The 24,202-nt window shown below is 45.9% G+C and overlaps 2 protein-coding genes across 3 annotated transcripts in view; one reads left to right on the top strand and one right to left on the bottom strand.

Annotated features, from left to right (window-relative positions):
• The first annotated feature begins 1,727 nt into the window (after window positions 1-1,727).
• Window positions 1,728-8,734, top strand: LOC144123441 (uncharacterized). 2 transcript variants are annotated; one of them, XM_077656265.1, is made up of 6 exons: window positions 1,728-2,087; window positions 2,756-2,884; window positions 3,690-3,801; window positions 3,893-4,062; window positions 5,701-5,905; window positions 8,160-8,734. In XM_077656265.1, the coding sequence occupies exons 1-6, from the start codon at window positions 1,850-1,852 to the stop codon at window positions 8,380-8,382; spliced, it is 1,077 nt and encodes a 358-aa protein (XP_077512391.1). In that variant the 5' UTR covers window positions 1,728-1,849; the 3' UTR covers window positions 8,383-8,734. The 2 variants fall into 2 exon arrangements, with proteins under 2 accessions (XP_077512391.1, XP_077512390.1); XM_077656264.1 differs by having other exon boundaries at window positions 2,735-2,884.
• Window positions 8,735-10,748: 2,014 nt separating this feature from the next.
• Window positions 10,749-24,202, bottom strand: part of LOC144125314 (uncharacterized) — a 55,209-nt gene continuing 41,755 nt past the window's right edge. The window contains exons 25-30 of the mRNA XM_077658579.1: window positions 24,131-24,201; window positions 19,419-19,518; window positions 16,096-16,452; window positions 13,279-13,482; window positions 12,134-12,235; window positions 10,749-10,859 (exon numbers count right to left, since the gene is read on the bottom strand). Coding sequence (XP_077514705.1) covers window positions 10,782-10,859; window positions 12,134-12,235; window positions 13,279-13,482; window positions 16,096-16,452; window positions 19,419-19,518; window positions 24,131-24,201 — 912 coding nt within the window. The 3' untranslated portion in view covers window positions 10,749-10,781. The remainder of the gene's footprint in view (window positions 10,860-12,133; window positions 12,236-13,278; window positions 13,483-16,095; window positions 16,453-19,418; window positions 19,519-24,130; window position 24,202) is intronic.

Below are 24,202 nucleotides of genomic sequence, written 5' to 3'. Positions count from 1 at the left end.
TAGCGGAAATTTCGTAATATTTCACGGACACTGCTTATGAGAGACGGTCATGGCATAAGGAAATACAGTGCTCGGCAAGATAACCTCGAGCGATGCGCAGTGCCAGTGCGCACATACCTCGAACGATGAGCCGCGTTGGCCTCAACTGCCGACACGAGCAAGTGCGGTACAAGGACTGACGAAAGCAAACAAATGCACGCAGCAGGTGCGTTAGGGGAGCAACTGAAGCGCTTCTGCATTATGGTTTTGATATGTTAATGGTTGGTTGGTTAGTTTTTGGGGAAAGGAAATGGCGCAGTATCTGTCTGATATATCGTTGGACACCTGAACCGCGCCGTAAGGGAAGGGATAAAGGAGGGAGTGAAAGAAGAAAGAGGTGCCGTAGTGGAGGGCTCCGGCATAATTTCGACCACCTGGGGATCTTTAACGTGTACTGACATCGCACAGTACGCGGGCGCCTTAGCGTTTGCATCCATAAAAACGCAGCTAACAACGTTAGTGCTAACAACGTTTTCGGAGAGGGAAAGCGTTTGAATGCGCCTCATCGCTACTTGATAGGCTTCCGCCAAAGAAAACTACGAGCAGTACTCTTGACTACCCATATTGCTCAGCGTCTGTTGTAAAATTGTTAGCGAGAGAAAAGTTTTGCAAGAATTTCTAACCAATTCGCGAAATATAGAAAAAATATGACACCATGGTATATGGCAATGTAGCGAAAAATTCAGCGACAGCTCAATGCGTCGGAAACGCCTTGCTAGTGGAGAGGAAGGGTCCGTCATCGCCGGCTTTCCCATCGCAGCTGAGAGAGGGAATGCTATACACAGCCTGTTTATCCCCAAGTATTATTGTACGATATACGTAGTGGCCAATCCCAGCTCTCATTCACCAACCGTAGCTGACTTCCGCATTTGTCCTGCCTCTCTCCTCACACCGTGTTTGTCGCAACACGATCCCCGCTCCCAGCTTCCACATGCGGCACCACTCCAGTCCAACCGTGGTCTCGACATACCGCGCTTGCTCGACACCACTTGGAAGACGGGGAAGGGCCGAGCACGACGTCCACTCCCAGGCGCTACGTCACTACTGTGAGATGGTATAGTTATATGGTGACGCCGAACAGGAAGGATCCGGCTGGCGGTACTCAGCGTATACGCCTTGCCTCGACGTGAAAGGCTCGAGCGCACAGGCCATATCGCATGTGCATGCCTCCACTCGCAGCTGCGCCTGATGACCACATCTCCGTGGCTGAGATCTCACGGTTCGAGACACTGACAACTTTTGTAAAAAAAAAAATAAGTCCAAACAAATAGTAAGAGACGTTGACTCACTAAGAACGGCAGAAAGGTCGGCCTGAGCTACAATCCTCTGGCTTGCTGCTCTTCACTCGGGGACCGATAGAGGGGAATAAAGGGTTATGGTGGGTTACGAACACGACGAAGGCAAAGGAGTGGCTGGCCATTATGAAGGTTATTGACGGACTGCATCCTGCAAACATCGAGTCGCTTACAGAATACATTCCGTTGACAACGTTCAGGGTGCGAATTAAATGAGGACCGAACCTTTCTCGTGTTTTATTAAACTCTTTAAAATTTTTTTTTTCACTTACGTCCCTGAGACTAAACGCTCAGCGTCCAGCGAGCGGCTCAAGGTAAGCAAGAGCAAAGCTGCACTGGGGCACAAGCGAGGAAAAGGAAGAAGGGGGAGGCATGGGAAGAGGGCGACGAAGCGAGGCGCACTCGCAGTGGGCGGCGGCGGGAGTGCACGGGGCCGCGCGTTGGTGCGTGCGCCACGGCACGAGACCCGCCGGTTTCGACCCGTGCGCCGCTAAAGAACGACCCGTGCCGCCGCCATGCCCATCCTGTACACGGACGGCAGCAACAGCGCCGACTCCGGGACCGCCTCCTCGTCCGCCGCCGCCGCCTCGACGTCGCAGAGGGACGACCGGTCTGACAAGAAGCGCCGCAAGAAGAGCGTCATCGGCCGCTTCGGCCGCGCCGTGGCCAAGTCCTTCAAGACCAGCGACAAGAACTGCTCGCGCCAAAAGGACGTCGAGGTAGCCAACGAGAAGCTCAGGCAGATCAGCAGGGGTGAGTGGCCTTGAATTGAGCGGCTTTCGCGTCGCGGCGCTAACGAGCCAGCGTGTAGCTCGCCTCGTGAGGGCAAAGCTCCGCCAGTGACCCTTACCGATCCACGTACGCCGATCCACGGCACTACACGAAACTATAGCTGGCAGCGCCGGACGTTCTTCACGTGTCCGTAAATGAGGTAAACGCGAATTGCTGCCTTATACTTTGACGCTGTGGTTTGCTGCCGGCTGAGGTACCCTCCAGGGAAACTAGAGATAGAAAGGAGACACGACAGCGCTGGGCTTGTGCCATATTCTTGTCGCGTTGCCTCAGCTGTTGCCTTAGCCTGCCAGACGCTCAGATCCAATCGGTTGAGTACTTTATGCTTACTCTCACGCTGCTCTTGTTACAATGGCAGTTTCAACGATTTACCTGGCCCGTCCCAAGTTACGATGACGAGGGTCCCTGTTTTCGCATAGCACACTGACTTATGTATAAATGTTCCTTTACGGTGAATGTCCAACTGGGATATCTGGCGTCTATACGATCAGTGTGCGGTCGTCGGGTTGCCTTCTGCTGTCCGTGCCTCGATATTCTTAGGCTACATTTGTGGAGCTGCGTAGAAGCGTAGTAGCGAGACGGGCTGCCTCTGCTTTGCTGCGCTACAGGCCCTCATTGTTACTGTACAGCCGACCAGCTCCGGAAATCGAGGCCACCCAATGCCTACACGAAACGATCGGCGCCGACACTCGGCGAACAGAGCCACCACCACCATGATCTCGCAGGCCGACTGGGAGATGGGATGAAAACCACCTCGGGTAAGCTCAACCTCCCACTTGCATTCTTCCCTCTCGCTAGGGTCGCGTTATGCAGTCGAGCGCCAATACGAATCGCCATAGAATAGCAGACATCTGAGCACGTTTTGTGGTCGAATTACGCTGTGTTCCAAATTTTGTATGTCAATTGCTGTTACCATAAATGAGTGGAGGTTACCAAGGTTTTGTACAGGCTGCTTTCTTTTGCTTGTGCTAAGAGAAGCTACAGGTCAGCATCAGTGACCACTAAAAAGTGTGATGCAATTGCTGCCCTCTACCACGTGTTTCGTATATGTGGGAGTAACCATTCTGACACTTCTTGACACACACGACGATCAACTAAGAAGCTCGGCACGACTGTATAGGCGTTGCTAAGTGGATGTGAGGGCCTCGCAGCATGACAAGTTCAGCCACTCAACTTATCAGCCGCCAGAGTGGAATCACATATGTTAAGTAAGCACTATCGCAGTGTTGAAAGTCGGCAAAAAATTCCAAAATGCAAAATGCAAACATTGCGAAATGTCACCTTTTTTTACTCTTTTAAAGTGCGTCCCATGTCTCTGCTGTCTGCTGATTTAGCTTTCTGAACATTATGTGCATGGATCCCAACTAGCCTGCGAGCTAGGGATCCAGATGCTTCTAGCAATGTTGCTTGTGTTAATTTTGGTTGTGATTGAATAAAAAATGAAATGAAATGAAAAGTATTGATGTCTTTCGGGTTGATCAAGAGTGTGTACAAGCCTCTAGTGTGAAAGCCGAAAAGTATTATTCACACGGCTGAGGTTTTCGCACTTGTTGTTTCCCACAGAGACCTCTAAGGACGTTATGAGGTACCACGATGTGTCGCCAGTGTCGACGAGACACCCACACGGCATCACCATGGTGTCCGGTGTCAGAACGCGAGCGTACTCCGAGGCAAAGTGAGCATGACACATTCCTTGATAATTTAAAACGGCTTCGATAAGCACAAAGTGACCTCGGCTTCTGGCATGCGACCAACTGGTGTCGCAGGAGCTTACAGGAGGACCCGGGGGTTCTCGGCATGCACATGCACCACAGCGAGACCACCCGCGTCAATGTGGCCGTCCTGCGGCAGGAAGTCGAGGAATCGTTCGCAGTCATTGAGGCCGAAAGCCCCGTGCCTTCGTCGTCAATGTCCACGGCAAACCTCAGTGTGTCCGGTAAGCACACCACGGGCCACACCACGGACTACGACTTTCAGGTGGTCGATCAATCGGCCAGTCGTCGAGTGTTTGCGACCGAGAGAAATATGAGTGTTATCTGGTAAACATTCACTTAATGAAACGATCTGATGAGATCTAATGAGCTGCTGATGAGCGATCTGATGAGATCTAATGAGCTGCTGATGAGAGAAGTCAGCCTATATATGGGTGAAGGACGAGCAGCTGTCTCCAAAAACCACTTGGCACCACTTGCTGCAGTCCAGAAGAGAGAGCTTAAGTTTCAATTCCCAGTCGCACGCTCAGAATGCATACCTCGAAATTCTGGACAAGCTCATTTTTCGAAGGGAAAAATTTTGTGAACGCGATTTTTCTCATGTGCTTGGCGCATGATGGCCTTAGCTGCCTATTTGCCATAAAACACAACACAACGCAACGCAACACAACACAATACAACTCAACTCGGCACAACACAACACAACGCAACACAATACAACACAAACTCCTATATCGTAAGATTTTACTGTAGCCATTAATGTATCCGTAGATCTCCCCTCGACAGGCTTCTGTTTCTTTATTAACGTTTTTTTTATCAAAAACGTTCCCTTTTGGTTTTCTATGACAGTCTTAACTACTCGATGCGAGTGATGGACCAACATTAAGAGAAAGATTTTTGTACACATCGGAAGGATGTGCCATTACCTTCGATATTGCACAACAGATGTGACACAGTTGCCTCACAATTACAATGGATGTCCAAGAATCCTGGACTTGAACTGTTTTACTTATCAGCATCTAGCAGAATTTTTCAGAAACTAACGCTAAATCTTGCAGTTACCTGCATTATGCACTATTTAAAAAAGTCTCCGACGGATTCTTCGGAGCGTTATCAATGCAGGCTTCTGCGCACTAAGTTTCGGCTAGCCAGAAATTAGCAATCCCCAAACTATGGTGTTAAATCATTGATGTCATCTCCACTCTCGCACCAGTGAAGGAGACCCTATGGCAGGGGGTTGCCCGTGCTCTCGCGTTGTTGTTAAAGACGCCATTGCCAGTTAGGCAGACATAGTTAAAGCCCCATTTCTATCTGCCGTTCTTGTGGTAGGCATTGACCGCTGACTCGTGGAACATCGTAAACACTATATAAAGGCCGCCCATTACATAACACATTTACGGAGCATGGCATCAACCGACAATGCCAGCAACACCATAGGCTTCTGTGACCGATTAACAGAGGCGTTCGTATATGATCTTCCTAGTGAAACCCAGCCGCATTCTTGCGCGTAAGCACACATAATCGCTGCGTGCTTGACAACTCTTGCATCTATTTCCCCTCGCTCTCAACGATGTGATTGGTGGCAAGGTCGTCATGTTTCTCGCTCAGAGTGTCTGAAGCGAGCCTCAGTGTAATTTTTGGGACAAAAGCCCGTCTTGGGAAAAAACCTATTCTAAAAAGAATTCCGACAAACCGCGCATCTTATAGAGCCCGAATCACAAAACTAACCTTTACAGTAATTCAGGAGCAAATTTCCTGAAGCACAATTTCAATAAAGCAAGCTCAGCCGCTGGCAATCGCGACACACTTACAGGGTTGCACCCATTTTTTTTTTAAATTCTGCCCACGATGCCATCGAGCAGAAGACGTGACTTCGCTGAACGCTCAGCAGCAGCCACCGGTGCAAGCACAGCAACAACCGCAGCAACAGCAGCAGCAGCAGCCGACTGGCTCCGCCGTCCTGGAGTGCAGCCAGATGCAGGAGATCAAGCTGCACAAGTCGGCGGCCGGGGACGATTGCAGTCAGCAGCGATCAGTCAGCAAAAACACCACGTTGTCAGACCTCAGGTATTGTTCTGGACTTGCAGTTATCCACGCACGCCGCAGGTTCTAACGTAATCGCATTTGTTGAGCACGCAACTGGCACGTAATCCAGTCAGTGCTAACGCCATCGCTACCAAGATGACTTTACCATGACGAGTAAGCATCTTGGTGAGATTGTCAATGTTTTCTATCTATTATCACGGTGCAGGATAGAGGAACCGAGCAGCTAGCTGAGCTCAAGAATTCCGATCATGCTTCTTGGAAAGAGCTGCTTTAAAGCAATGTAATCCGACTAGGCTAAGACTCAAGTGATACGATGGTAAAGGCAACGGCTCTTACCCCAGCGAAAGTCGCCTTGCGATGGATGAGCGGATGGATGGAAGACAGGAGCGTCCCCTTTGAAATGGGAACGGGGGCAGTTGTCACCATTCTCTGCTTTTTCCCCCTTATATTTCTTGAGGCAATCCTTCAAACTTAGCGGTATTATCTATAAATGCGTCATTTTAGTTTCAATACAGTTTTGTAGCGATAGCTATACTACGGTAGCATTTCAAGCCTTCAGCGTGGCGGCGCCGCCACCCTGTGGCTGCGCCGCCACGCTGTCACGTGGTTGGTCACGTGGTGCGGAGCAGCTGCCGGCGGCGCGGCGCCATGGCTGATCATGTGGTTCGTCACGTGGTTGGTCACGTGACCAAGTTCCACTCAGCCAGCTGTATCTATCGCGTCACTCCAGGTTTAACCAGAGCTAAACCACCGCCAATTTTTTTAATCTCCACGTCACCGCCCTGCTTTTGAGTCAAAAGTCTTACAACCGCTTTTCGCTAACTTCTACCGCAGATTCGTTTGCATGACCATGGTTATCTCTGAATCCTAAGGCCTCGGAGACAGTGACTGAGCCTGCATCGACACCCGGATGTATCATAACCCGACAATTATGGAGAAAAGCTTTTTTCAACGAGAAAGAGTTTATGAGCGCAATTTTTTCATATTGTGTAAGATTTCACTATAACAATCCATATATCCATAGATCTCTCCGTGATAAGACTTGCATTTTTTGGCTATTAACATTTTTTCTATCGTCGAGAAGATTCCCCATTGGCACTCTTAACTGCTCGATGTGAGCGATGGAAAAATTTAAAAGATTTTGCTACGCATCGGAAGAATGGACCACTACCTTCAATATTTCTATAACAGCATCTTAAAATATTTCAATATTAAAAATTTGTCCAAGAATGCTGGACATGACTGTCACATTCCAGTACACGGTGTTCAATTGTTTCTACAGATGTGCCACACAATGCATATATGTGATTTTTTGGTTAAATTTCTTTTTGTAGCTTCGCATTCTAAGACACCCTGATCTAGCTTCAAAGCGTAGGGCGCTTCCTCGAGTTATCATAGGGCGATTTTATGTAGCTCTACATTCTGCTTCTTTTCCATGCAATTAATCGAGTTTTACCTTGTGTGTTTTTTACCTATCGTTTAAAGCTCTTTATTTCTCCTTCCTTGTCCCTGCATACTTACTGGTTTGTTTCCTAGTCTTTTTCCGCCACTGTGACTCAATGCTGTTTCTGTATCAATATTTAAATGCTTCGCTCCCTACCTATTTTCTTACCTATACGACGCCACGCCCCGTGTTGTCGAGAAACCCGTTGTTCGCGCGCCCTGGCGCCCTGGCGCACTCCTTCCTGTTCTAGTGGCAAGTTAATTATATCCTAGCTGAAATCAAGAAGAAATAGACACGGGCAGGGGAGATAACCGATGGCCGCGGAGGGTAACGGATTGGATCCTAAGAGAACTAAAGCTCATGAAGGGCGGCCGACAATCAGGTGGGCAGATGAGATTCGGAAGCTCACAGGGGTAAGCCCTTACAAAAATGGTTGTTAGACAGTCCATAGACTTATTAATAGACTCTACCGCCTTCCTATAGATAATTATTTTTGTCCATTCATAGTCTATAGACTGTCTATAGACAAGAGAGAGAGAGAGAAAGACGGAAAGGCAGAGAGTTACTAAAAATGTATGGCCATAAATCTATTGTCTACAGACTGTCTATAGGATTTGTATTGCCTATAGACTGTTCTCTAGGGTTTGTCTATAGATAGTCTCAGACATTATAGACAGAAGTGTATGAGCAGTCTATAGACTATCCAAAGAAATTTTTTGCAAGGGAGTGGCCGCAGCAGGCGCAGGACAGGTTTGTATGGAGGTCGATGGGAGAGGCTTCTGTCCCGCAGTGGACGTAGTTTGGATGATGATGGTACATCCCTGTCGGCAGGGCTGCCAGCGTGGCGGCCGCTGCCAGTGCCGAGTACATCGCCCAGGTGGCCCGGCAGTTGAAGGACGTCTCGGTGCAGACCGAAGTCTCGATGGCGCCCGACACGCCACCCGAGCAGAAGAACTCGCGCCTCTGGGAGGCGCTGCGGCACTTCTTCACCGCACTCCGAGACTTCTTCCTATGCGCCGCACTAGCCCACAAGGAAGCCGCCGCCGCTGAATGACTCCGCCTGCCGCCGCGAGGCGTTGTGTGCTGACTTGCGCGCATTGAAAGGCGCCCTGCTCTGTTGTGTCCCAGTGTACCCTGCGATCGCGAGTTTCTCTGTGGACTTGCTGGCTGATAGTCTCTGAACACGGCCAGTCGCTGCCCTCTGTTGAAAGCTGCCACCAACAAGAAAGTGCCGACGCAGGGGGAAGTCAAAGTTCGGGAAAAAAACTGTTGAAAGTGTGAAATGATTTTGAAGGTCTGCTGCCTGCCCCCTCTGCTTCCAGCAACCTCCCTCTCCCTTCCGCCCACGCCTCTCGTCGTATGCGGTCTGTTGTAGTTCGTGTACGTGTCAAATAAACTCGAGAGTGTTAGTGACAAGGGTGTTCGTTTGGGCCTATCTTGGTACGTTGTCACGAAGCGGGAAAACAGCACTAAAAAACTGGATACAGTGTGACTACAGACAGAGCTCTGACTGTGGCGTTGCTGCTACTCCGCACTCTGGCTACTTGTGTGCCGTGTCCGTATGTCGTCTGGATCTGTCCCGCTTTGCCGCGCTTGTCCTCCTTCCTTGTGTAATACCCGACCCAGCCTGAAAACTTTTTAACAAAAGGTAACAGACACCCAGGCAAGATTTTAGTGCGAAAGTACACCAAAGTCTTGTCAACCGTCCGATCTTAACTGTGCCGTTGCCTAGGAACAGACTCCGCTTACCCCAGATTATCAGAGTTATTCGGGTAAGCTCGGGTAGGAACGTGGGAACTCTGGAAAGCTCGGGTAAGTCCGGAGGAGCGTCGCGCAAGCTGCAGCCAATGGGAAGAAGCTCGGGTAAGTTCGGAGGAACATCGCGCCATCTGCAGCCAATGGAAGGAAGCTCGGGTAAGTTCGGAGGAACGTCGCGCCATCTGCGCGAGAAGTTGCTCGGGAAAAGCAGCATGGGTCTCACAGTTCCAACCGGTAGCTGCGACAGGAACAGCCATCTGCCAGTGCAGTGGCGCATCGCTTAACCGCTGCACTATGGCGCTGGTAGTGATATTGGGCTCGCCGCCATCTATGAATGTTAAGTAGAGAATCTTGAATTCTCTATATATGGTCATTAACGAACTAGAGATATCGCATCACACCCTTAAGGCAGAGCTCAAGTGTCTCCTTCAATTGAACACCTGTCTTCGTACGTCTACTCTGTTTAACTGGTTTATGTGGTGTTAATTCCGCATGATTTAACGGTACAGCCCGCTATATTGAGGTGTAGCCTCTCAGCTTGTCTCAGATTTGCCAACTGTGATTTCAACTCTGAAGAACCAAATAGTGCAACCTAACCAGAAGCAGCATAGGAAGATAGTAAATCATTCGCGTGCTACCAATTCTCGGCATAAAAGAAAGTATTCAAACATTTCCCCAAGTAATCAAACATTTCTCAAAGGAAGCTGTTACAAAGGGATTGTCCGCTAAATCATCAACAACTGTTGGGCTTTACCATTGTGGGAAAATAATCGTACCCTAGCCTTCATGATTAAGAGCGTCTGCTGATTTTTATTGTAATGCCAATACAGGTGCGCAAGCAGGACAAATGGTACGCCCGTTAATTTACAAAGGGGTGGGGAGACACTGCCGCAAATTATGTAATTTTCAACGGCACCGACAACAATGAAAGCACATGATATAAGACATTGAAGTTCTTATAGTTTAAATTGGTAGGTTGCTTGGAAGGCTTTGCCTGTTGCTGTTGAACGTGCACTGCAGTATGTGATGTTTATTCCTACGATGACGACCACCCCTGTTATTCCTATTACCTTACCACTACCCCATTATCCCTGTTATTCATAGCTATGGTTGCCCAGTGATATTAAGTAAATAATACTGGTGTAAAAAAATATGTCTTGCCAATTGCATTAGTGGCTACCAATCGAACTTGGGGAATTCAAAAATGTGCACCGAACCACATGCGCTTACCTCCCCCAGTGGTCTTTCAAGCTGCGTGGTCGCTGTACCTCCTTGAAACTCGGTTAAGTTCTCTGTGCTGTTCTGTCCTACTTTATTCCTGGTGTTATAAAACATTCTGTGTACCTACCATTTGCTACAAATTTCTTCATTTTGTCAGCCCTGGATCGAAACGCCACTCGTGATTTTGCCGCCCACATTGGCTCGACTCATTGACGACCGGCATCTCGCCCTCGACCAGCCACTCCTAATCTAGCAGAGCAATAAAATGCTGAGAAGGAAGTGGCGAATGCAATTTCAGACCACCGAAGAATGGCCGTCCAGAAAAAAAATTAACAAACTCATCGTAAGGCATCATGTAACTCTAGTGAAGTTTTTTTTTTAGTTCTAATTACGCAGGCCGGGCAGCTTGCAGGTTTTAAGTAACAAGGCAATCCATAAATAAACATACAAAATTTTTATTTATAAATTAAGTGCCTAGTCAGGACTTTCTTCTTCTTTGAGCTTCAGTATTTCCTGCTTGTATATGAAGAAGTAGCTGGGCGTCCGCATCTTCTGCAAAAGAAGGGATACCAATAATTTGACTACTGAAATGACAACCTTAATTTCCAGAATACAGAACCTTAGCGCTCCGATAAATATGGGACAGAGTTCAAGACCCTATCGACAGCCAAGAAAGAAACTGGTCCGCTCAGGCTAAATCAGTTAGGCACCCTGCTTACCCTGCATAAGGGAGCAAAGTGAAAAAGAGCTGCTGGCACAATCGATGTTTTTGCAAACTCCACTGTAGCGCCTACGCCATTTAGCCGCTACCTTCGCCTTGTACATTACGTATGTCTTTTAATTATTGCGAGCATTTTCAGGCATTCACCCTTCTTCTTTCAAGATCGCTGTCTTGAATTATGAGCACTCATGCGGACTGTGTGAGTAATTCTCTATTTTACGAAATAACTATTGCTTACAAAGATTTAAGATATCTGAGATCACAGCCACCCCATATTTAAAATGCAGTGATTATTGCATTCGTAGAATTTTCTCTTTTGCAGGGAATCTGAGGGTTAGAGTTTGGCAAAAAAAAGAAAAACCATTTTAACGGAGCTGCAGAAAATTTTAAGCACCGAAATTTTCTCGCTATTTTTATATTGACGGATTGTTCTAGGTGCTGCAGGAATAGAAAATTCTGGGTCTAACTGAGACAATTTTCATTCACGGCATGAAACATAGCCGGTGGTGCGTGCGTGCGTGCGTGCGTGTGTGTGTGAGTGTGTGTGTGTGTGTGTGTGCGTGTGTATGTGCGTGTGCGTGTGTGCGTGCGTGTGTGTGTGTGTGTGTGTGTGTGTGTGTGTGTGTGTGTGTGCGTGTGTGTGTGCGTGTGCGTGTGCGTGTGTGTGTGTGTGTGCGTGCGTGTGTGTGTGCGCGTGCGTGCGTGCGTGCGCGTGTGTGTGTGTGTGTGTGTGTGTGTGTGTGTGTGTGTGTGTGTGTGTGTGTGTGTGTGTGTGCGCCCGCGCCCGCCCGCCCGTACCAATTTTCTCTACTATATCTACTGCGGGCATATTTTAGGAAAGCTGCTTGTTTTTGCCTTTTGGCATCACATGTATACGACGTATTGTGTAAAGACATTACCTGTCAAAGTAATCAAGCCATACAAGAGCACCCTATCAGCGTGCCTAGATAGCCACGGACCAGAAGGAGAGTTTTGTTTTGCACAATAAAACTTTTGCGTGCCGTCTGTTTTCACGTCAGCGCCTTTACAATCTATGCCTGCACGCTGTCTACTATTAATGGACGGCTGACTGTGTGGGCGTTACGTCAGTGTCTGAAACACTCACGACGTCTCTGGCAGTGCGCGAAGCACCTCCCTGGACCAGTATCTGGCCGAGGGTGGTCACGTGGGGCATCGCCATGGCGTAGTGAAGGGGCGTCCTCCCCATCTGCAAAAAAAAAATGTAGCTTCATTTGAGTCTAGTTTTATCGTGCAGGTGAAGTGGCTCTTGGTCTTCATCTTACCGAGTAGGAATAGGGCTTGCAAAGAAATAAATTACTGTTCTTTCAGCTGCCATGGGAAACACTACTGTGCACAAATTAAACACTAAGCACAAAAGGAGCATTGCGAATAAGTAACGAAAAAAAGAAAAATGGCTCATTCCGGTTGACGGATGATAGAAGATGGCATGGTTATTCCTACCGTACGTGAAATATGTTATGTCGTATACTGTTTCTTTCTCGTTAGATGGCAGCAGGATATCGGCAGCAGCCTTGTCATCGTATTTTATTTTGACTTGCTACCAATGCTTTATATTAATCAATAGATAAAGTCTTAAAAGATAACTGTCAACTCAAGTCACGAGGGCAGACCAACTGTCGAACTGTTTATTCACTGTCAACAAAAACTTTTCAAAGAAACTTATAATTTGTATTGCCATGCTCGTGTTACGCTTGTACGCAATAGCAGATACGAGTGGGTACTGAAAAAAAACGAGAGAAATAAAGGAAAGGCAGAAAAGTGGGTATTGGAAGGGGCTTGTCTACTTACAAGAAAAATCGTAGCTTAATTTTTCAAGTACACGAACAGAAACCTTAGTTTTCGGACTGTTTTTGTGTTTCGTGTCTCCCCCCGTAGATAATTCTGTGCATGTACAATTTTGTTCTCACTCAGGGGTTGCGCGAGGATGCTCATTCTCTTCCCTAAGAAAAAAGATCGTTATTTTCCATAAAATGTCTTGTTCAGGTGCCTGATCTTTTTTACAAGTCTTTTCGTAACCTCCTGGAGTTCGGGTAACTGCATCTAGTTTTATCCCAGCCAATGAAGTCTCGGACTTTGCCCTCGCCCTCAAGACACTTTACCCATGACCAGAGTGTGTTCAAAGTGCAAAATATTTTTGGCAAAAGGACTCAAGTTTGCAGAATTGAACCTCGCCCCAACGGTCCACTTGTTAAAACAAGAAGACAACTGCAGAAACACGTGAAGACCCACGTTGTCGGAGACGTGGAGGGCGTCTGGGCAGGCTGTCACGAGGTGTCGCACCACGTCTGGGTTCTCCACAAGCACAGCCACGTGCAGTGCGCAGCGTCCTCTCGTGCCCTTGGCCGTCACCAGGCTGACATCTCGCCGCACCAGCTGCTGTACGCCCTCCATGTAGCCGTTGCGCACGAAAGCGTGCAGCTCCTCGCGGGCTTTCTGCGAGAGTGCACAACCCAATCATTTGCGCCACCCGCTAAGTATCAGTTACTTTTTTTTATTTGGGTGTTCTTCACTCCGTAACCCTTCATTTATACATATGCACTTATAAACAAAGACATCTGAGAACTTCGCATGCGAGTGGGAACACCCCTTTCTTTCTCAAGAAGTGATAGAAAGGCGGCGGCAGCAGTGTTCCGTCTAACTTGAGAGAAGTGGTCTCCTCTTGAGAGAATGTGGTCTCCTCTTCGATCATTTCTCTAGTAAAAGCGAGAAGCTGCGCCTCGATATGAATAAATTTGACTTTTACCCGAAAATTCGCTTGAAGAGTGCTCACTCGTGAAGCATGAAAGTGAAGTTGACAGCAAAAGTTGACGGAATGCCGGCGTGCAGAAAAAAAAATGTTTTGGCAAAGTCACGCAAGCCAATCGTCTGAAATTCCTGCAGATATGAATGTAAGGGCAAGCTGCATTCACTGGTGTCAATAGCAGGCGAGTAGCGAGGTATAGCTGCATTAAATTGCTCCCCAAGCAGACGCGTACCGTAAACTTTTGCTGCTCACTGTAGATTGTCCCCCATTATTTTTGAATAAACAAGCTATCATGTTTGATCTGTGCATAATAATCTGAAATTTTTCTTTCGCCGAGTGGAAAAGTAGAAGAGTTAGGTAATACAGAAAGATAACCTCTCATCAATGAAAAGCGAAATCATTAACAACAAGCTACACTTCAACACCCCTGCTTTACGCTGCAAACTCATGTCTTTTAGCTTTTGCGGTAGAAACACATTGCTAAGTACTTCAAACGGTGCCTGACAGACAAGCCACGAAAAGGAAAAAAATATGTATTTACGGGCCGCTCTGCGGTTTCAATACGCACGTGTTTCACCTGAGCATTGTAATTTCTAGTCTATTTAAGGCACTACGCTAGCGACGCGCAGTCTTCCAGAAGCAACTCCTCTTTATCTTATTTTTTCCTCTACGTCGCCAAAGCTGTTCAAGCTAATTTTCAAGTTGGAAGGATGTGCCCTGCCAGTGACATTCTGTCAAGGGAAGTCGTGGCCATTCACGACGTTTCATGTTGTAAGCACAGCAAGCTAGTTTTGCCGCAGCCTTGGTCTTTTTGCTGTGATGCACGCTTTACAGGGCGATTATGACAAGTGTTCCTTCTCTGCCATCTGTCGCTGTCAGGCAAATGGACGTTCTCCGAATTCGTAGAGAATAATTATTGGCTTTTCAGTTCGTAGTGAATAAAATTTCGCCGAAAATTTTCGTAAAAAAATATGAACGCAAGGCGCATTACTACAAGACATTCCGTTTCTATTTCTTGGCAGTATACTACAGGTTATTAGTGGGTGAGAACGGCACTTTTGCAAGGGTGTTAGATGACTATGATTACAATAATAATAGCTTGCATGCCAATTATGATCTAGTATGCTACCTAGAATTAGTAAATTAAGCCACAGAGAGTGTACCGAAAAATAGTAGTGAATGTAAAGAAGCTATGCTCTGTGCTTTACTGTATTTATAATTGAGCAAAAAATAGAAAGAAAGAAAGAAAGATAGAAAGTAAGAAAGAAATAAAGAAAGAAAGAAAGAAAGAAAGAAAGAAAGAAAGAAAGAAAGAAAGAAAGAAAGAAAGAAAGAAAGAAAGAAAGAAAGAACGTGGACCCTTCAGACCAGGATGTAGAGCTGAAGTGGTAAGAGCACTGCGTAACAAATTTTCATAATGGCAGCTGTCGCTAACACGCTAGTACAAGCATGACGCTTCCTTTTTAATGCTTTTAAGAGCAACACGAACCTACACAGAAGGTATAAATTTTACGAAAGTGTGGTCTCACTGAGAAAGCTGGTTTTAAAACTGTCCGCTCCGTCCTCCATTGTTTTTATAACTCACCAATCTCCAAAACTATTTAATTTGTCTCGAAACGCTGTTGCACAACGTAGCGCGGTTTGTTCACTTGCTATTTTAGATTTTATTTGTGTGCCTTTGTGGCACAACCTAACAAAGATAAATATTTTACACGGCGAATTTTTTGGGTAACGAACGTGATTTCAGTGCTGTTTAGCTTATATATTTGCCTTCTAGATATAAAAAAAAACGTTTACAATTTTGATAGAAAGTATTAGCAGGTTTATATATATAAAAAAAAGTTTAAACATAGACAGTGCTCCCTATACTCGTATCTTGTTGCGTGCTGCCAAAACAACACGTCTTCCGCGGCAGGAATCGGACGACCGATAACTGTGACGATCACAAAGTAGCCTCGGGACTTTTTAAAAGGGCGTTACGTTGGTCAATCACTGACTGGTCGGAACTCGACAGTAATGACGTTTTGTGCAGGGGCTGCACTAAGAATATAGATGCTCCGCTTGTGACGTCACTGGCACCATGATGATAGTCCGCTCATAGCTTCCACAGTGCACGTTAGAGGTGGTTGAGATAAGCAGGTCAGATAAACGCGTGGTTTTCCGTAGTGCTGCTGGTCTCCAACACGAAGGCCACTACGGTGTCAGTGCAACTGATACATAGCTTTTTCCTGCTCGATAAGTACTTTCTCTAAACAAGTCCGTTTAACGGCCATGCGATGGGGAATGCTTTTCCGGATGCTCACGAAGAATGCGTCCATGTCGTGCACGAGCCCCTGCATGTCCGTCAGCTGACACTGGGCGAGCACCGCGGTCAGGTGCCGGCCGTGGCGGTCGGTGGCGTGCAGCAGCGGCTCGTACCCGCGGTGCGCGAGCGCACGCAGCAGGCCCGCGCGGCGCTCCAGGAAGGCGTCGAGCACGAACGCGTCGAGCGCGAGCACGTTGTCCCTCTGCTGGGCCTCGCGCGCCACGTCTCGCGCCGTGCGGTAGCGGGCGTCCCTCTCGGCCAGCAGCGCCTGCCCCTGGCGCACCAGCGCGTAGAAGCAGCCGTCGCTGTGCGCGTGCGACGCGGCGAAGTGCAGCACCGTCTGGCCTTCTTCGTCCTGCGCGCATGAAGCAGGGAGAGCGGAGATTGGGGGAGATTCATATCTTCCACGCTCAGCTGGGCACGTCCACTTTTGCTGATTAACACTCACTGTGTCATGGGTCACCGGTAGGTCACGTCACTTATTTCACACTGTGTGGCACGGAACACTGGGTCACATGATGAAGCAATGCGTCAGATTTTATTCTGAGGTCTAAGAAGGAGGCGGCCACAATAATGTATTCGTGGCCACCCAGCATGAATAAATGCCATGACCACCGGTGATCCACGACGCAGTGAACGTGTTAAGGCTTGACTGACGGATAGTTAATCGCACATCCAGTGCGTACGTTTAATTTTTGTTCCTGCTGTTTAATCCTGATTGACAACTCATGGAAAACAGCAACATAGTGTGGTTTAACCAGTGTGGTGGAAGGCAGAGTACAGAACTGAATAGTAGTGCATAAGGGCGGGTAATATGACTCAGTCTCGATTTTACAAATAAATAGCGGAGAGGAGAGCGGCTGTAATCTTTGGCAAGGACGGTCTCTTGCGTTACGCCATCGTGTATTGTTTAGACCTTGTTTCTCAGTATCTCCGCGAATAGTAACAGAGCATTACAGGGAGCGCATGTCCAGGTACGGTTGGTGAAAAAAAAAGGCAATTATCTGTGGCTAGAACGTTCGCTGGCGTCGCATTTTCTGTGCGGCGTAGCCTGAATGAACTCTGGGTTTCAGCCGATCTCCGGGGTCTACAATAGGTACTTAAAAGATCACAAAGACTGGAAGAAGTGGTGAGTCTCGCTAATATAGCGGTTTCATGGAATGCTTTGAGTAGTAGTTTTTCATTCAGGCTACGCCGCCGGCCTCGAGACTACATTACATCTGCTGCCTGATGCAAATGTCTAGTTGACGCCATCCAGATTTATTAAATTCAGAGCTACTTTCGTCATGCTATGCCCACCTACAGCGTTTTCTTTGCCGTCACTCCAGAACAAGGCTCCCTACTCGCCAAGCCTAAATTTACCTTCAAGGTAACTGAATTTGTTTCACTTCCTTTAACTGCCTGCAGAAAAAGAAAAAACACATCCAGGGTTTTATTAGTCAAATTTATATTAGCGCAGTATTCATGTGCCCCCTTTACAACTGTGAGTGCTTCAGAAATAATTTTTATAGGGTATGGTAGTGGTAGTGAAACGTTTCCTTGACAGTTTGGGAAAGAGATTGATGTGGGTGGAGTCCTTAGTCCAGAACTCCATTGGCTGTCGCTGCTGTCCATGCTCTCTCTAGGAGTTGCTTCAGGCAACGTTTTTTTTTTGTAAACCAAATCAAATGTTCTATCACCACTGAGGACATTTCCTCTTTTCGTTATTGAAAAGCAGAATAACGCAGGCTTTGCCAAATAATATGCACTTAACTTAACTTACCTCCTCTAATCTCTCAGCAAAATTCAAAAGGTATGCATGAACATGTTATTATTTACAGTGCACACGCTAAGCGGTTAGTACATATTTATCGCTTTGCTTGCTCGACGACTGGCTTAAAGCGACCGAAAGACGCACTGCACCGTCTTGGTAAACGCTATCCCTCTCCCCCTCAAAATACAAATATGTAATGAGCACTGAGGCCGCGGTGCAAACTGAGATGAATTTTTTGAGCGTTATCTCGGGGCTAGGGAGCCAGCGGAAGTGGGACAGGACCAACAAAAGAAAAGATTTAATAGATATGACATTCTTTTTTTCTCTCTCATCATGAAATAAATTTCCTCATGCTAGGAAACTAAAAAACGTCCGGTAATAGAGGCTCACGTAACCCCGCCTCATTTCAGTCTGCGACTTCCGGACCTCTTACTGTTTAAGATCATCCCGTGTTAGTAAAACAGACTCTGGTTATGATTCTGACCTCTCAAAGTGGTTCTCGACGCTGGAGTAAACAAGTCGCCGCTATAGTAAACTAGTTAAGCGCACCGAGGTGCGATGAACTAGTTTACTATAGCGGCGACTTGTTCGCCGGGGCCCCGAATTGCGTTCGGTATACCGGTTTCCTATCAGGGTCTCCTTTGGTGGATGAGCGTTGGCATTGTGCTCATGTACTTCTTCATTCTTTTGCGCCTGCTCCCTTAGGTTGCGCCTTCTCCCTTAGTTATTTTTTTTCTTGTTCATGGTAGCTCGGCACAAACGAGTAGCGTGTTCGACATATAAGCATGTGATGATCTCCTTTCGCGTATATTTTGAATAACAGAAAAGGCGTGTTTGGCGGCATTTGAAACTGTTTGATGGGCGGCGTCGCATAAGATGAATGTAATGGAACATATGCCAGTAGATCTCTACTGATAGGCCGAGCTAGCTTCCCCACATGACGTGGCTACTTCAAGTGTGATAGCAGCTCGTGACGTTTTTTTGACCCTACGAGCCTTCTCACTGTACCAGGAGCGTCAGAAAACTCTCGGGCTGAATCCACAAATATTTCAATTCGCGAGACAGGTTAGTGACTCTCTTATGCTTCGGCGAATTCCTCATAGTCTGTCATAATAAGCTAGTGTAGGGGCTCATTTTAGTCAGGAATCAAACGTTATATAACCTCCGCGATTTCAGCCTTTCTTATTTCCTCTGTCGTCGGAACTTCTTGGAAAAGCATGAGGGCAAAGAGACATTTGTGCTGCTGCAGCAGTGAAATAATTTTGCACAGATCGGTGCTCCCTGGAGCGGCCTAACCGCCAGCCGAGAACGCCATTTTCAGATGCCCTCTTGAGCTGCATACCTCCAGACTTGGGGACTCGTGTGAGCCCAGGCTAACGAAGCATGCATTGGGCATGCCCGCAATATAAGGAAAATAGTCAAATAATTTTGCCACCTGATCGTTGGTAGCAGCGTATGCTGATGCTCTCATCATAGATACGGCTGAATTCAGACATTATGAAGCTACAATGCACTTTCATTCACTTTTTTTTTTCGCCAAGTACTAAGCTGCAGACACCGTTCCTTACCTTGAGCCTGGTGTAATCGTCCATGTAGTGCTCAGTCTCCTCGATGGCAGCTTCCTCAGAGAAAGGATTCGTGAACCCCGCTCTCCTCAGACTGTCGTCACTAGAAACCAGAAATTGTTGCGCCGGGGTGGGTGACCGGCTGGCGGGACTGAAACGAATCTGTGGCGCTCTAAATTTACATCACGTACCTACATGCGCTTTATGTTTCGGCCAGAAAGACGTCGATGTTTTTTTTTTTACGGCTTGTTCAGTGTCACGGTGTGACAAGCGAGCCGTCAGTTATACTTCAATGGCAAGCCTCCTTTCTGCACAGTGAACACAAGATGTGCGGATCCTTGAAATAAATTCGATTTTAACGCTAATGTGATTACTCGTCACATCAGGAGAGATGACAAAATCGCCCGCTAAAATTCAGCTGGGTGTGGGCGGCAACCCCTATGCAACTGCACGCCCCCCCCCCCCCCCCCCCATTACCTCTTCTTTTGCTTTGACGCTCTTTGAGTTATCAACGCTATTATTCATACACTTATCTAAAAGGTTTGCTCCAACTCGTTAAGTATAATATTTTTGCCACACTTTGAATTTCGTTATATCTCAGAAACAATCCACGAGAAGCAGCCCATGAACTCGCTTGTTTTACAATCGTCATCGCTCGCATTTCTCAAAAGCGTCTGTGATAGGGTGGTCACGGACATTTGCCGTTTACGCTAATTTCGCTCTGAACAGTAAGGAGATGTTTTCAGTTGAATTTGCACATTTTACAAGTTGAATGGAAGTTCATTGGTGTAGACTGATTTCATTGGTGACAGTCCATTTAATGGGTGTATTCCCCGCTTTAGAAAGTTTATGCGCGCGATGTTTGCATTATTATTATATAGCCGCGCAGTGGGAACTTGTGAATTTACTTGTGAATATACATTATTTCCGTCACCTTTATTTTTTGCCAGCGCCGAAATCAGCTTGTAGGTGACCTGACGGAAGCCTTTTTTTAATAAAATAAAGAAAAAAGGCGGTATGTGCGTGAGCCGGCTCTCCGTACCCCTGTCAGAGAACAAGAGGGGTTGTTAGATGAAAAATAATGGTTGCTTTCAGCCTTAGCTTTTAAATGCACAGGATAGCAGTGTTTATTTCTTTTTGTTCTTCCTTTTCTTTTGCATTCGATTCCAAGTTTTTTAGATTTTGTTTTGTTTCCTTTGTTCGTAATTATTTCGCACTCGGTTACCAATTTATGCATGTGGCGGATATTTTGTAGTGGAATAGAAAATTATCTTATAAGCAAATATTATTCTGTGGATTGTTAGCACTCCTTCTGGGGGCTTTACAGTATGCTTTAGATTTCATAGTTTTATGAAGAGGTATATTTTAAGTAACACTTCACACGGTTATTGAGAACCATACAACCAGTAGCCGAGAGGTGTCGTGCTGTGCAATGCACGCGCTCTGTTCACACGCTGCAGTGCCGGCGTAGGTTCGTAGTTAAAAAGACGAGAAGATAAATTAAGTCTGTGTTGTTGCATTCCAATGTCAGCGTAGCCAACAGATTCATGAGCTGTTGATATTAAAATGCAAATTGCAGAGGATACATTAATGCGAAAGTCCATAAAACGTCTTGTCCCCCACTTTAAGTGGCTTGTTACGTTAATATTCGACAGAAAGATATGTATAAACCCGCCTTTTATTTTATATGCTTTGAGCGTAGCCAGTAAACTTAACCTGGGCATATATAACCTCTTCGCTTCTTATAACATTGTGGAAATGAGCTTCATGTGCCAGCAAAGAGATGTACTGTGCTAAGATGTGAACATAACCCCATGTCTCAGTATAAAAATTTATGAAGCGAGGATAAGTTTTAGTAAATGATGTAGTGGATTTTTTTTTTGCTCATTACAAAAATAAAAGTTATATAACAAATTGAAACAAGTAAATAAAGGGAACAAAACGGGAATAAAAGAACCGAACATCAGAAATGAGTAAATAGCAATACAGAATATTTCAAACATATAAAAACAAATAAATAACATGTGTTTAAACAGAACATAACATAAATGCACTGTAGCTCTTCGAGACAGCAACACAGAAGAATTAAATGTAGCTGTGGAGTTTCTCTTTTTAGGTGCTACAACAAATGAAAGGTGACATAATTATTGAAATTAAAATGCATTAACTAAATTTCGATAATGGAACATAAAAAAAAGCCTCAAAGTTTCCTGCTCTGAAGCAGTCGCTTAAACCCTTCAAGATATATCAGATGTAAAGAGCTCCTTGGGGCTCTTGAGACAGATGCTGAGATAGAAAGAGTCAACTCCACCAGTCTACAACGATTTCTTTATTGACACAACAGCGCAAGAAAAACGGTCGACGGAACAAGTTGGTTTCATTAATAAGCTAATCTACTCACAACAAAACATACACTGTCAACATGCATGCGTGTCACACAGAATAAAATTACAGACAAATATTAAGAAAAGAACAAAAATGCTACTGAAATTAACAGTAATGATCCAAAAGGAAAGATGATAGAACAGAAAAAGGTCTTTGTTTTGACCGATTTTTTTTTTTGAGAGGCTTGAAAGTGCTTTTTGATACTCCAGAGAAACGTTAGCGCTAGCAATACGTAGTGGTCATATTTTTTTGTTTGCTCCCCCATGTCATTTCTGTCTCCAGTTATTTGCTTACTTTACGCAAGTTGCATCAACGCGTGGCATTGATAACGATCTATACAAACCAGCATGATACACTGCAGCTGCCTTTCTATTTCTTATAAAGTTTCTGTGAATTGCTGAGCTTTGCATCTTGTGTTTTGAAGCGTTTGAGCGTACCTGCTCGACAGAAATGGTGTTGTTCAGTCGAAAAAAAAAAAAACTCCGGCACAGAAGAGTGATGGCCACAGACAAAAGCCAACGCCTACAAAAGTGACAATTTTATGATGGCAAACACTATGTTTCAGCAAGTACGCCAGAGTGTCTCTGAACCCTATGATTAAAAAGTTATTATTGAAACCTTTTTTAACAAAATTTGACACAAAGAGAAATATTTTCATAATCAGGGCAAAATTCTTGCAATACACTGGCTCGGAAAGTACGTGCTCGTGCTGGTTTAATTTCAGCGTGAGACGGTAATTCAGGTGCACCACACTTCCCTTCCTTAAACTTACGGGGTGCTCCGGTTGAAGCTGATTCAATGTGCCTATTTGTTCGAGGCTATGACCTGAGTAATTTTACCAGTCGATTACTCAGAAGTATGAGAATCTACTACATGGTTACGCAGGAAAACTTTTCACACACTCACCCCAAAACATCTACAAAACAAATAATACAAATAATATCTCATGGCAAAGCACTCATATCATTCCATATGTCGATACCTCTCCCTTCAGTAGAAGTTCTTCAAAATGAAACGCTGCACCTGAGTAAAGATTCAATGTGTGGCACCACAATCGCTACACTTTCGTTACAAAACCGATGCGCCCTCTTCACTACAAACTGAAACAAAAATAGGTTTAAAACACCGTGTAAGCTTCGGTTCCTACACATCAACTGTACACCTCAAGTCGTAAAAATGTGCTGCAAAACTTACTATCTACATGTTTTCTTCCTACTTGAATGCCTAAGACATCGAGCTGATAAATGCAGTATTCGCACCAACCACCCTTACTGGCTTTCCACACAACTGCTTCTCTCGCGCGACTCTTTCAGCAGTTTCCGTGTCAGCATGGGGCCATGAATAATGAGGTTTGAATGTCAGCAGCATGCAAAGCGCTCAAACATAGGAGTGCATAACAGCGCTCTATGAAAGGCTCTCACTGTGAATCGCAGAATAATATTTCCAAGTATGCGTGAAGAAAACAAATAGTGAAAATGTAAACACTGAAATTGTTATTGCAGAGGCAGCACTACTACGGCGCGGCGGAAAGAAAGAAAAAAAAGCTATGAGCGCTGCGAACAGTGCAAACAAGTTGAAAGGTTCAAGATTGGCCTGCCGACAGACTGCGGGCCCCGCTGTTGTTTCATTGGCTTGGCGCAATGGCGCGAAGCAGTCAATTGGGGACAATACTAATGTACGCAGATAAAGATTAATTTCTGAAATAGGCCCCAGATGCTCAATGTGGCTCGTATGCTTTCTGCCACAATACTTGAATGGCCCATGCACTCAATAGCCTATAATAAAAAAAAATATAATAGCCAGCCTTAACAGACAGTAAGTGTGGCACAGGCCAATCATGAGTCATCCTTACGTAAGCAAGTGTACAAGTACGAACAACAAAAAAGAGAACGACCAAGCTCACACTCAACAAAAGTTTTGCGAGTGTTCCGCAATGAATTTGAAAGGGCGGTATAAACAACCAAAAGGAGGGATTCTTAATTAAAAACAGAAACATGCATTGCAATCATACTAAGGAAGCAATCACCGACTGCACGATAACAAACTGCACCCTTTTATGTTGCTTGGATCCGCACAAGAACTTTTCGAATTTTTTTCCGGAAATACAACTGGGTGAGGTGCTGCAACACAGAAGTTACTTTGTGTGTCGTTTCGCCGGTACACACAGAGGAGTGTGTGTGTGTGAAGCAAAAAACTTACGGTGCAGAATAACCTTTCGGAAAACAAATAAAACGCAAATAAATGATGAGAATGGAAAAGCGTGTGCGCCCAGCGTCAATTCGGTATCCGAGAACTTGAGTTGGTGATCCCGTTTTCTCCTTCCATTTTACCTTGTGGCTGAAGATGAGATGGTGTTAGCCCTGGATGCGCTGTTGTCGTCTCGGGCCTTCGCGTTTACCCCC

This window comes from Amblyomma americanum, chromosome 3 (assembly GCF_052857255.1).
Source record: "Amblyomma americanum isolate KBUSLIRL-KWMA chromosome 3, ASM5285725v1, whole genome shotgun sequence".
Classification (NCBI taxonomy): Eukaryota; Metazoa; Arthropoda; class Arachnida; order Ixodida; family Ixodidae; genus Amblyomma; species Amblyomma americanum.
This window is presented reverse-complemented; position numbering and strand designations above follow the sequence as displayed.